Source organism: Gymnoscopelus microlampas (assembly GCF_963454915.1).
Source record: "Gymnoscopelus microlampas genome assembly, chromosome: 10".
NCBI classification, from domain to species: Eukaryota; Metazoa; Chordata; class Actinopteri; order Myctophiformes; family Myctophidae; genus Gymnoscopelus; species Gymnoscopelus microlampas.
In genome coordinates, this window is record NC_139947.1 from 42,629,677 (window position 1) to 42,643,869 (window position 14,193).

At 45.3% G+C, this 14,193-nt stretch overlaps 1 protein-coding gene across 1 annotated transcript in view; it reads right to left on the bottom strand.

The window, feature by feature from the left end:
- magi3a (membrane associated guanylate kinase, WW and PDZ domain containing 3a) overlaps positions 1 to 14,193 on the bottom strand; it is a 139,930-nt gene that overhangs the window by 14,959 nt on the left and 110,778 nt on the right. Inside the window, exons 8-14 of the mRNA XM_084069316.1 lie at positions 13,855 to 13,961; positions 9,298 to 9,495; positions 5,731 to 6,345; positions 3,127 to 3,158; positions 1,950 to 2,208; positions 1,094 to 1,188; positions 99 to 291 (exon numbers count right to left, since the gene is read on the bottom strand). Of these exons, the coding sequence (XP_083925442.1) occupies positions 99 to 291; positions 1,094 to 1,188; positions 1,950 to 2,208; positions 3,127 to 3,158; positions 5,731 to 6,345; positions 9,298 to 9,495; positions 13,855 to 13,961 (1,499 nt within the window). The remainder of the gene's footprint in view (positions 1 to 98; positions 292 to 1,093; positions 1,189 to 1,949; positions 2,209 to 3,126; positions 3,159 to 5,730; positions 6,346 to 9,297; positions 9,496 to 13,854; positions 13,962 to 14,193) is intronic.

The following is a 14,193-nucleotide window of genomic DNA, read 5'->3' on the forward strand; positions in this document are numbered from 1 at the left end:
TAGGATATACTGTACATCTTACGGATTGCAGCTTTAAAGGCCTCAGGGAATAAATATACTGTAAATATTTAGAGTTAATCCGCCTGGATCAGACCCACCTGTGTGCGTCAGTTTCCTACGGACCGTGAGCATGACCTGACCGTTGCGGGCAGCATTGGTCATCAGATCCAGAACTTGTTTGTGGGTTTTTCCCTTGACCGGCACACCGTCTATACAGAGCAGCTCATCCCCTGCTCGCAGGCGCCCGTCCTTCTCAGCGGCACCGAGGGGCACGATGGCACCGATGTACACCTGCAGAAACCAAGGGGTAACAGCCATTAATACAGCCCACGATAGCTATGACAAAAATATACTGACAATACCAGTCGATAACTGTAAATTCTATATACAGTATTTCTTTCCTTTTAGCTCCCCTGTCTGTTTTATTCTTTTATCATTACTTTTCATGTGTGAACTTTCACATAAATTTTTTTATCCCGCGATTTTGTAACCCTTTTTCACCCGGTGCCAATTATCTAAGTGATCCTGGGCGCTACACTCCCCTCAGCAGCCTAGGGATCCAGGGCCGAGCTCATGCCTCCTTCAATGCATGAGAGCCAACTGACCTTCTTATCACCTGACAGGGGGGAGTTTCCCTGGTAGGACGTAGCGCGTGGAAGGAACACGTTATTCCAACCGGTTCCCTTCCCCTCCATCAGGCGCCCCGGCTGTCATGGGAGGGTATTTTGTGAGGGTATTAACTACCATGGGAAACACGGGGAGAACATGCAAACTCCACACAGAGTAGACTAGACTATAACTTTCACATAAATGTGTGAAATGTGCACGTTTTCTTGGCTTTTTGCATTTGGCTCTTTTTGGACTGATACACTGTCCCTCAGGAATCCATCAGTTACAGGAATTCAGACAATGAAAATAACGGAAGTGATCAGACCTGGAGTGCATTCACACTCCAATTCCGATCAGCTGTATTTATTGTTTTCAGATTCACAACACTTGTTGTGTGAACTTGTAGATCAGCTATTTTTGCCACAGGAGTCAGGACACTGTCGTACAACTGCATATAAATTAGGCATCAGAGTACCAAGCTTACCGGCTGATCCGGTCCTTCACCTCCAAGGACCCTGAAACCAAAGCCTGACTCCTGGTTCCTCTTGATGAACACGTCCAGGTCCTTGGTGTTGGGGGCTAGAGAAGGAATCAGAATTTAAATAAGGATTAAAGGAATATTAGGCCTGGAGGTCAGAACTACTCAGTGAGATTATTCATAATTTTGAAGGCCAAAAAATAGGTACTTCTAGTACGTTGTTGCAAATGTATTATTTTCAGAATCCAAAAGAGGAACTTTAAACAAAAATAAAGCATTACATTATATCGTTGTCCAAATTTTTGGTAAATGAATGCCCTACTTCATCCTACAATTGTGTCGCACAAAAGAAACAAAATAGCCAATCTATGTTTTGAGCGTAAGGATAATTCCTTTTAACAGGTCGTTCATGAAAGTCCTTGCGGTCTTGTTTCCAATGAGAACCTGTGAGCAATTAGGGGTTAAGAGTCTTGCTCAGGGACAAATTTCATTTCATCGACACATATGCTGACCTGGCCTGGAATCGAACCTGGGGCAACCAGGGCCTCTGGCTCCTTAGGCGGGCTCACTAACCATTCAGCTATGGCCGCCCCGGTATAGTATATTTTTGCTACTTTTGAAATTTTCGGAAAGTGAAAATGGTTTAGTCCGTTTTAAAAATATTTCATCAATGACAAGTATCAACAAGACCTTAAGACTAAATAATAACTAAATTGGATCCAATGGAACACAGGTTCTTTTTGCCATTTCCTTAAAAGTATAACCGTTTTCGACGCCCGACAGTAACGATACGCATTTGGGGTGGGTGAACCAAATAAACACGAGAACCAATTCAGTGCCGTGTTTTTTGCATTGAACGTACGTTTGCTGTCCAACAGGGCCCTGGACTTGAGGTAGAGTTCGGAGGGGTCAGGTTTGGGAGAGGAAGAGCGCGTCAGGGTGTTGGAAGGGAAAGGCAGAGGCTGTGGGTGGTACTCTGGGGGGCTCAGGGTCTCTGTGCTGCTGGTACTCAGCTCCTGTCGTGGCTGCTGAAGCACAGGCTGGCCAGCTGGTTGGGCCACTGAATGGGGCATCTGCTGGGGAATCAGCTGGGACATGGCTTGGGATGCGGGGGCCGTGCACTGAAACACATACGCATGAGAAACAAAAAATATGTTACATTCAGAAGAGTGACAGCTGAGACAAAACTACTGGGCCGGCCTTCATTTCTAACAATATCGTGACACTGAATTCACACCAGTAGTGGCAGTGTTTTTTGTTGTTGTTTTTAATATGTTTTAATGGCTAGTCCACGCCTATTTCAGACCACAGCTCGCTTCTGATTGGCTGCTGCTTTGTCTCACCGCACTGTGGCAGAGGCAAAGATGAATTTTTATCTACTTTGCTGCTCTGCTTTTTGCTGGCAGTGCCTCCTGCTGCAGTGTAGAAAGTGACAGTCGATCCTCGCCATAGGCAATACATGGAACCTTGCTACTTTCTCAGAACACGGAAGTGGAATACCGCTGCTGGTGTGAATTTGGTGTAATGTAAGTGCGATGTACTGTAAGTTGGACTTTTACTTGAGAAGGCTATAGTACATGAGCAGTCCTGTTGCTGTTTGAGCTCCTCTATCCCCTTTCAAAGAGGCAGGCCTTAAGGAGAACCACTGGGACCAACTGTAGAACATCCTAACATCTTAAACAATCAGACACAGGAGGATGCTAAGTTACCGTTTGCCAGGAGCCAGCACATTTATCCACAGCCAGCTCCAGATATAACAGTCATTCTCGCTAATGTTCCTGAATAATGTAACTGCCACTGCGAACACTGTGCACAGGCTTCCTGGTGCTCGCGGGTAACCGAGGCAAAGTTGTAGCATTCTGTTCAATTATTCAGCAGTAGTCTTATCCTCTGCATCTCCCTGCTTCAGCGTAGGCTTGAAGAACATCTTACAGATTTAACTGAGCTGGGCTCCTTTGGCAGACTCTGGGCTGCACTAAGATATGGTCTCTAAAGTTGTGAATTTGTAAGGGCAATTAGAAGAATTTCCTAGAACTCACCGGCTTCAGTGATTTCACAGGAGAGGTCTGGCCTAGAGAGAGAGAGAGAGATAGAGAGATGAATGAATAATAATAATAATAATAATAATAATAATAATAATAATAATAATAATAATAAATGAATGAGAAAAGCTGACATTTCATTCAAGACTAAATGTTTATTTGTCACTACTCATACAGGTACAAGCAGTGAAAATACTGTACTAACATAACGACAATAATAATGAAGATACTAATAAGCCCCATGAGGAGTCCTATAGCCGCAATAAGGGCTTAGTGTCTGGGTATATAGACTGTGCAATAAGGCATAACCATATACTTTTTTTTAATTGTGCAATATCGGTTAGAACAATCTGTACAAAAATGATTACAGTTCCAGGGCCAACATAATTTGAAACATTTATTTTTAATTTCTTTCTGACAGCCGGCAGGAAACAGCTCTTGTTGAGCCTTGAGCCCCGGGCATTGGAACAACCTTTTTAATTGGAACAATTTTTATTACAGATTGGATATTAAGGATTAGCCAGTGACCGTACAGCAGTGTCTGTTTTCAGTCTCTGGTTTCAAACTGGGACAACATTTTGTGTTGACCAAAAGCTAGGACCCAAAATATGAAATAAATCAATATTTCTGTAAGAAGTTCTATCACAATAGAGCTCGGCCCACTCTAGTTCTAGACAGAAAATATACACAGAGAGAGACATCCAATTATATGAAGTGTGTTACAATCTTTCTCACACACACACACACACACACACACACACACACACACACACACACACACACACACACACACACACACACACACACACACACACACACACACACACACACACACACACACACACACACACACACACACACACAAACTTGGAATTTCTTTAACCCAAACTTGGAATTTCTTTAACCCTATCCAACTCCACAGCCTGCTAGTCATGTCGTGGCATAACTCAGTCAGTAGGTGGCAGTGAACTCCAGCAGCAGTATGGCTTATTATGCCACAACAGGAGAAGACAGAGAGGGGGCCATGGGCCATGGAAAAATATGCCATTCTATAGGCTTTATGTGAACCCTGTCCCATCTTTGCTGTTCTAGTAATACCTGCAAGGTTGTTCATTCATAGACACATCATGTTCAAGAGACAATGTATGATCATTCTACTGGCAGAGGTACTGTATGAAAGAACACGTTTCTACTATGTCTTTTGAGTACAGTTGTAAAACATGAGCTGGTTAAAGCTCCCGCTTGAAAAAGCCTAACCTTATTGCTCTGGGGAGTCAGTGCCTCTGCAGTACATATCCCTTAGGGTACTGACTTACAAAACAGCACAAGAGATAATTTTTCTTCGCTGCCATCATTGAAGGTGAGCTTTAGCCGCTGGCGAACAAAAAAGCCCAACTTAATCCATGGTCTCTGACCAACCTGCGGGCAGCCCAGCAGATGTGTTTGTGTTCAACCTGGAAGAACGTGATCTCTCGACTCAGCTTCATTTAATGTTCAGACTAGCAATGGACGAAAAATTATCGCACTCCCTTTCATTCATAACACTCATCCAATACACTGATTAATATTTATTGCAAGAGCAAAATTCCGATAATGAGAGTAAGATTGTTAACGAGGACAATTTATCATTTCTCTCTCTCTCCCTCTCTCTCTCTCACAGCAGGGAGGGCTACCAGCAGCAGCACGCGCCCAGGACAAGCCCCTGGAGCTCAGAGTAGAGCCCGCCAGAGAACACCTGATACGTGGGTGCAACCCTGGATCTCCGGAATCTAGGCTACTGCACTGCAGTGAAGGACAAAATGGAACAATCCTGGCGAACTAGTAACACAGACCCCTCTTTGAATGTGACAGAAAGGCTATGATCACAGTGACACAACACCCCCCCCCCCCCCCCCCCCCCCATCGAAGGGATTAATTCACTCATCCGTGCATATCTGTCTCCTATGCTTTGTAGGACACTGTGTCTATCGAAGCAGCAGGTGGGCCAAACCAACATCTCTCTCGTTAGGCTGCCCCCAGCAGAGATGGCCATGTGTGCCTGCCCTGCCCTGCTGTTTGGGAAGGTGCACTGGGAGTGGTGGGGTGGCAGAGAGTGAGTGTGGGCCAGAGCATGAAATTGCTTTATTGGGGTGGGTTAGTGTGGCCAAGCAAGGGGCAGGCTGGCTGAGGGCCTGAGGGGCCAGAGGGTGCATATCATCACAGCACAGCAGAGTATTTAAACATGCCGGTCAGGCCGGCCATTCATCTGCTCACTATGTGTTTACATCTCGTCGCACCTCCACTGCTTAATGATGTAATATAGTAATATGGTTAAATGGACAATGCTGCTGTCTCTAGTTCTCAGTCAATTCATTAACCACTAAGTCCTATATAGTTTGTTGAACAACAAATATAGAAAATACAAGCTCACTGCGTTGCACACTGTGAGATCTGCTGTATTCCCTCTTTCTGATAACGTGAATATTCATAAAAATGTTTCACCTGAAGTAACACCAGAGATGTACAGTTACTGCAACCAGCATGTTACTATGAGCGACACCCTCGTAAGGTCGTTTGGCCCACCTGATGTCATTTGAGGTTTTATCTCATCTTATGGCTCACCTCCTCTGAGCACAAGCACGTTGACCTCGCTGCCGACCGCCAGGTCCTTGAGGATATCCACCACCTGGGAGTGGCTGAGCGTCTGCACGTTCTGCCTGTTGATCTCCTTGATGACGTCGCCCTTCAGCAGGCCACGGCACCACTGGGCGTCCAGGATCATCTTCACTTTCTGGCCCAAGGGGCAGTCGGCGATGGCGAAGCCGAACCCTCCGGGCCCCTTCACTAGGGGCACGCCCACCAGCTCCGGCTGTAACAGAGTCATGGGCTCGGGGGCTTCCGGGGCGTGGGGGTGAGGATGGTGGTGCATTTGATGATGGCGCCCCCCGTTGGTCATCATGGCCGGCACCACCGCTGCGGCCTGCCTCGAGAGGGTTCCCCCGTCGGTGTAGTGGTGGTCCCGGTGGTTGGAGGCGGAGGGGGAGGGGGACGCCTCCTTGGAGTTGCCAGCCTCTGCCGAGGCATCATCGCTGCTACCGGTGTCCTCGGGCAGCGGGTAGCCCCGACAGAGGACCATGTCCACGTACTGGTTGATTGGAATGGATTGGAACATCTGCACCACGTCGGCATGCGTCTTTCCCAGCACACAGTTCCCGTTGATGTCCACGATCACGTCACCTGAGAGGAGCGAGGAATCAGTTTTATAGTTAGCGCATTGATTCTCAGCCTTTTCCATTTGCAAGGACGCCCAGTTTGATATGCATTTGATAAAGAATTGTATCTCTCGGACCCCAATCTACTGTACCCTGTAATATCCTCAGTGTGTATTTAACTCTTAGAGTGCAGTGTGCAAATTATATCAAATAGATTTAGTTCCATTTGTACTCTCTCAGAGTTATAGACCCCTGGTGGTCCCTAGACCGACGTTGAGAAACAGTGGCTTTAGTGGACAAGAAAATAATGGTGAATCGGAAGATCGGCAGTTTGAACGTCTTCTCGCTTGGTCTATGTGTCGAAGTGTCTCTGAGCAAGACACTTAACCCCTAACAGCTCCCCTTCCCCAGTGTGCTCGTCAGAGCCATCTGAGCAGCAATCTGCTGGGTGAATTGAGAACAGTAATTTCCCCTCCCCGTATACCCTGATTTACATATAGATTTACACGTAGTCTAGAAAATGATGATGACTTGGACAAGGACACAAACAGCCAGTCAATGGGAAATTATTGCCGTTCAACAGCAGAGTGACCTGCAGAGCTGAATAGACAGGCTTGCGGAGATGGGAGTGATGGGTGTGGAGCAGCCATTCATTTCACAACGGTGAGCATTCAGTGTGCAGCACGCCACGGAAATGACACATTGAAAAAAAGTAGTACCCGAACACAAAAGTAGAAGATGCCCAGGGAAAGGGCTGTTTGTCTGTTTGCTTATCACTGCAGTGCTTTTAAACGTCCCCAATGGAATTCATGTTTTAGATCAATGAAATCCCGAAAGGCTGAGGGAGATTCACTGAATAAGTGCACAGTAAAATACTCGGTTAAATCTATCCTATTTGTAACTCAGCCACATAAGCCACATCAATGCAGAAACAGAGAGAGAGAAAAAGAGAGCAGAAGTGAGGGAGTGAATGACTGTGAGATATAGATAGATAGAGAGAGAGATAGAGTTGGTAATCATCGAACTGAAAGCGAGAGGTCACTGACCCGCAGTTCTCTACTTCTGCCTTAAATCCCCCTGTGAGGAGGAATGTGGTGTTATCATTGACCTGGCTGAGATAGGCCAGAATGGCTGGTGGCTGGTGGGCTCAACGTGCCCTGTGGGGGACTTACTCAACCTACACAGTCAATTCCCTAACAAACACAGCAAAAGTTGCAGTCTTTAAATGAGCTCCACATGCCGACAGTGAGAGCCACTTCACAACAATGGCTACACACCCAAAAATAATGCCGCCTCTCTGGTAACTAAGCAAACACAAAACATTGAAATCTTTGATTGTGAGCAGGGCAGATTTTCAAGTACTGTACTTTCAGGAACCACACAAAGGCGGTGAATCTGTTAGTTAGATTTATAGGTGGTTGCACGCCACGCTTCGTGCCTTAAATAGCAGATCTACAGTACAAGTCGCAGCACAACTCGTCGTGAGCTTGAAGATCAGCAATTTTCGGTGCGCAACACGGGCATGCAACTATATATGTAACACCCTTAACCACTTGATCCAGAGCATCCCTACTCTAGGGGGAATATTCACCAAATGTAGCCGATCTACAAGCTTGTAGATTATATTTTTGGCGAAGAGATGTGGTGTAGAGAGAAAAAAGTGGTCCAAGTACAGTTGCAATTCAGGTCTAGATTGTTTAAATGGTTAACTTGAGATGGTCTTAGAGAAGCAATGTCCAGATCCAGTAAGGCAGTGGTTCTCAAAGTGGAGTCCGGGCCCTGAAGTGTCTGTAACCCTGTGAGCGTACAAATGGAACCAAATGGACCCTGAAGTGTCTGTAACTCTGAGTGTGTACAAATGGAACCAAATGGACCCTAATGGGTCCATTTGGTTCCATTTGTACTCTCTCAGAGTTCAATTAACACTGATGATACTACAGTGCAGATTGGGGGGGTCCCAGAGATTAAAATGGTATCAAATGGGGGTCCGTGGGGCAAAAAGTTCCATTCAGCCCAGTAGTCATGAATACGAAAAGGAGCCCACTGCTTGCTATTATTATCCAATGAAAATAAAATACATTACGTTTTTATATTATTCTATCAATTACCCTTCCACTCAAGGGGAATGAAACAATGAAAACAATCACTCTCTCTCTCCGCTTCCAGCTTGGTGTTCATTCCTAGTAATAGCACCGATGTGGCTCTTAAAATGTGCAATGCAATCAATATTCCTCTTATGTGGATCCCATGGCACTTTAGCAACAGTGATTCATATCACTACCATTGCCACACATGTGATCACGTCTTCATATATGCACTAAAAGGAAATTTACAGAGCCACTAACATGCAAGGGTGACAAGCCCCAGTGCGTTTATAGGAAGCATATTGGGGTAGATATATATCGCATACGGGTCTATTCAATTCAGAATATATGGGCATGCTGTAGATAACTGTAGATAAGCAGTCTCATAATGCTCTGTCTAATATATGGCTCCCCATAATATCTGGACACCCACCATAAACAGAACACGCACATCCATTATTGATGGAAGTCACTTACAGTTGGGGGCAGAGCTGTGTAGCTCATAAACATTTGTCCTTGTTTGATCAAGCACTGCGACATTCACAGGAAAGCGCATGTTCTGTTTGTTTGCCTTTTTGGTGCTCTGTAAATGATTGTTTGTATACGTGCAGCATGCATCTGAAGCAGCCTTTGGGAGTGTAATAATTAACACCAAGCCTAAGAAGCGTTGAACCAAAGGGCGTAGGTTGGTGCAAACATAAAGTTAAAATGTATGGCCCTTACGGGTCCACACTACATATTTTACTGTGTATACACAGTAAAATGTTATTTTATCCATTTGTAACTCTGGGAGTTACAAATGTTACCAAATGGAACTAAATCTGAGTGAAATGAATTGAACACTGAGGATTTTACTGTGTATAACATATGTGGGTTAATTGTGGGACGGATACCTGAGGCAATCTTGTTGTCGTGTGCGGCAGGCCCGTCTGGGAGGACGTTCTTGACCTGGAGGAACTCGTCTGCCCGGTCTCCACCGATGATGGTGAACCCGAAGCCCTGGGGGCTCTTCCTCAGCGCCGTCTGCAGGATAGAGCCCTGCAGCTGAGCCGGGTCCCGTGTGAAACCCCGCACCCCTACGCCTGACTCCTCTGGTGTGAATGGATAGAAGTAGACATGAGGAAGAGAGGAGGGGTAGGTAGTAAGTGACAGAGAGAGAGAGAGAGAGAGAGAGAGAGAGAGAGAGAGAGAGAGAGAGAGAGAGAGAGAGAGAGCGCAGTGGAAAGAACAAGAGAACAGGAGGGATGAGTCATTAATGTGTAATTATTGTGATCTCGGAACGTTAAATTGTCCTCGTTAACAATCTTACTCACATTATCTGTATTTTGCTCTTGTAATAAATATTAATCATTGTATTAGATGAGTTTTATGAATGAAATGGGATGCGATCATTTTTCATCCATTGCTAGGCTGAACGTTAAAGGAGTAGTTCACCCAAAAAATGACTTATTTTCTTATTTTCTCCTACCGGAAATGTAGCCGGACATCAAATTATTGGCGTATCTCCATGAATTCAAGACTTCATGAGGTGTGTAATTGATAGAAAATAAGTATTTTTTGGGGTGAACTACTCCTTTAAATGAAGCCGTAGCAATGCTGCATGGCATACTGTACTGCCATGATGACCTGTTCACGTTATTTTTGCCACGTCGCCTGAAGAGGGGTGGTCTGGTGGATCATTGTGGTCATTCTTGTGTTTCAAGTTAAAATTCAAAACTGTGCAAGTGTGCGTAGAGTGCATGAGGACGACGTAGAGAGATGAGTTAGGAGTGAGTTCCAGAAACTGAAATGTGCACACTGTTGCACATAATGTGTTCCGTCTTCAATCATCACTGCGCTAGCACGCTGACAGAGTGTCTGACAGGATGATACTTACTACGGCTAATTAAACTAGCATTAACCCATTAAAAACGGGAAAGTATCTGTGTCATTTTTTATTTTAGCTATATATATATATATATATATATATATATATATATATATATATATATATATATAGCAATATAAATTCTTAGGATTTAGAACAGTGGTTTAGAACAGTGGTTCAAAAATAGCAGATCTTCAAGCTCACAGTGCGTCACTTGCATCGAGCTTGTACATCTGCTATTTTTGAAAAATCTTGTATAAGTATTTGAAAGATTTTGAATAATTCAGATTTTTGGGCGGTGCAACCACCCCTATATGTGAGGTTTGGACATCGACCCAATTGCACCCTCCCAACCCTGCGCTGTGATTGGCCACCATTGTACCCCCCTAATCCTGCACCGTGATTGGCCACCATGACTCTATTCAGGACTGTGATTGGCTAGAAACACATGACACATGTGCATAGCCCTATAAATAGGACTATGGTTTATGGTTATGGTTTATTTTTAAGTGAATCACTTCCATCACTGTGATGACCACTGTGACCACACCGCCCACTTCACACTGGGTGTGATTTTTTTAACACAAGTCTTCTCTTCTGGGGGTCCATGGTACAAAACATTTCAGATGGGGGTCTGCGTCCAAATGCATATCATTTTGGGGGTCTTTGGCACGAACAAGTTTGATAACTATTGATTTAGAAGGCATTTGTAGAATCAGCCTCAGGTCTTAATGGGTTAAAGAACATGGGCGCGCGCGCGCACACACACACACACACACACACACACACACACACACACACACACACACACACACACACACACACAGCAAATGTGCAAAGAGTACAGACATAGTTAATAGGACAAGAGATAACTGAGGAATCACACCTGGTTCTGTATATTACGTGTGTGGAGGAAAAAGACTGGGAGAGAGAAGTGCAGTAAGATAAATAGAGAGTAAATTCAATGTTATGCTTCATTTTATACTCGCAGAAAATCTACAAGCAGATGCGACGCGCTGTGAGCTTGTACATCGGGTATTTTCAGTGAGTGACACCGTCATATGCTGAAGTACATGTATGAACGGGGCTTCATTGGATTGCCCTGCCCTGTGGCGTGGCACTGTAAGAATGTGGGTTACGGGCTGCGTCACAGTGGGCCTCTCTGTTCCCACACTGATAGAGTGGGGGGGGGATCAATCTCATTAGTTACTGTGAAGATAGAAAACCCCCTCCCCCCATCATAACTTGCAAAGTGTCATGGGATTGTGATTTGCATAATTGTTCGGCAAATTGGCTGATGAACATGACCGCTCTGGCTGAGGATTAAGTCTAGAATGATTAACATGACATCCAGGCTGTGCTGGTGTCAGAGAGAGGGTTCCTAGATTGGTTCTATGTAAATATATTTCCTCTAAATAAGTATAAGGAATAATAAGTGAGCGGGCACACGGGGAGAAAGATGCGATGTGCTCCTTGACAAGTCCATGTGCATATTGTGTATGTGTGTGCACTCCATTCTGGGATTAAAGTCTCGTCAGACTGTGAATGATCACTTAAGGCCTTCGCCGCCTTTGTTAACGCCACACAATGTCAAGTGCCACTCACTGCCTCCCCTTGCCGTGATAGAGCAATGTGGACGGAGGTGATGGAGGAGGGAGGGCTGGAGAAGCGAGTGAGTGTGTGTGTGCGTGTGGGGTGGTGGGGTGTGATGGTGGTGGCTGGCTGCGGGTGCAAGCGACGCAATCCGTGGCTATGTTTACACAGGCTTGATTAAGCCAAGGGCCCACAAAGGGACAGTCTGTTTTTCTCCGGGGCGACGTGATTATGTGAAAATGTCAGCGGGGATTGTCAGCACTGTAATTATGGCTGAGCGGCGTGTGGGCGCTGTGATGTGCTGCACTTCTCCGCTCTTCTCTCCTCCTCTCCGCTCTGCGGCGTTCTCTTGGAGGTCAGGGTCGCCCAGCCCTGTCACAACAGCATTTAGAAGCCTGCCTTGGGCCCCCCCTCCCTCCTCCGGTCACACCACCATTAGCCATTCATTCTCATCAACAAGGCTGGCTGGTGGGGTACATAACGGACAAACAGCAGTGGGGGGTAGGGGATCATCATCATCATCATCATCCCCAGACCCCAGAGAGGCTGAGCTATGAGGCAGGACCGCTCTGTCCCAAAGGGTGTCTGGAATAATGAGGCTGGTCTGAATACTAATCTCTTAATGAGCTCTGTGTGCGTGTGTGTGCACGCGCACGTGTGTGTGTACTGTATGTGTGTGTGTGTAACAATCACCAGTGAGCTTACTCATGTTACTGCAATCCTCTACACGACCCAGTAACTGTTTGAGCAAAGCATGCCGGTTGCTCAGACCTGTGCAGAGGTGATAGGCCTGCGGGAGGCATCAGCAACAAGTGACAGTGAGCGATCCAAAATGTAATTTGAAATCATATAGGTCTGGGTGAGTTCTGGAGAGATCTTTAAACCAGCCTGAATGACAGAGCTGGCAAAGGGAGGCTTTTCCAAAGAAAGCTGGGGGAGAATGAGAGCCCCTCCCCACTTCATAGTTGTCAAACGAATTCTGCCGCCCAGCGAAGCGCTGCTCCATTATTCAAATTGAATATCATTGCTGCAAAGACTACAGGCTGTTTATCAGAAGCCTGTCAACTGTTGGAGCATACATTCTCCAGAGTCATACATCTCAGCCTGTGGTACATTATGGAAGTGCCCCAGTGTTTGGTTAATGCATCTAATACCTTGTTATTCAGCAGTTTTGTTTATTTTTCCCCCCCATAGGTAAGCAACAACTAAAGCACAATGCTGGAACCTGTTATTCCCATACGCCAGCTCCTGTGTCCATTCCTCACACGGAACACGGAAAAGAAGGAGAGCAAAAAACACGAGAAGAATGTCGCTGTCAGAAAGACTGCCAAGCTAGAACATGAGGAATGGCAATCTGCAATCTGTTGACACTAGACCCAGAGTGGAACCGTTTACATTCAAATTACTTATGAACCTTTAACGGGAATAAAACCGGACAAAATCAAAGTATAAATCCCTCCTTACTAGAACCTGCTGTAAGAGTAAGCTATCTTGCAAGCATAATCCCCCAGCACCCTCTGCCAATTTGTAAATATTGCCATGTTGAATAGTGCATGCATGTTGAACAAGTTAAAACAAACTGCTGCCATCTTTGAGAGCTTGAGTTCTTTATTGCAAGGATTTTTTGTTTTTTTAAGCCAATCGTGATCTAATCCAACTATATCATGAATTCACAGCTTGGGTACAGAAATTATGAATAAGGTGCCAGTGAAACTAATAAATTACAGTAGTTGCCGTATGTTTCGAACTTAAATGGTCAGGAGAGGACTGGGTACACAAATACAATATTTCACTTTCCATTCATTCCAGGTTATCTTTGAGCGGAACAAGTTGAAATTGATGATTTAAATAAATCTGATCAGTGTCCATTAGGGGGTAAACCCCAATAATGAATGTGATGTCTGCAACGAGACTCAACATCAGTGTCTTCTAGAAGAAGCACCCTCCTCCTTACTCCTGATGAGGGCTTGGGCTTGTGGGAGGGACTTACCCGAGGGAGCAGCTGTCAGCTGCAGCTCAGCAGTGGGCGTGTCCACACTCAGCTTCCTCTTAGCCTCCAAGACTGGATTCTCAAACTGGGTCTTCTGGTTGATGTGGCTGCAGTCGAGTGGAGATGGTGGTTATGGTGGAAACAGAACTTGAGTAACAGCACATAAACAACCCACAAAAGTCCATAAAAATTCTGATTATGTGTAGCTGATCTTTTTACCTGACATTACTTATGGTCTGCAATCTATTCATGGTGCATTCAGACTACGCGTACTCATTCAGCTGATGTTGCCGCACTGAGATTGACTACTGTGGGTCTAAACTGACATCTAATGCTTCT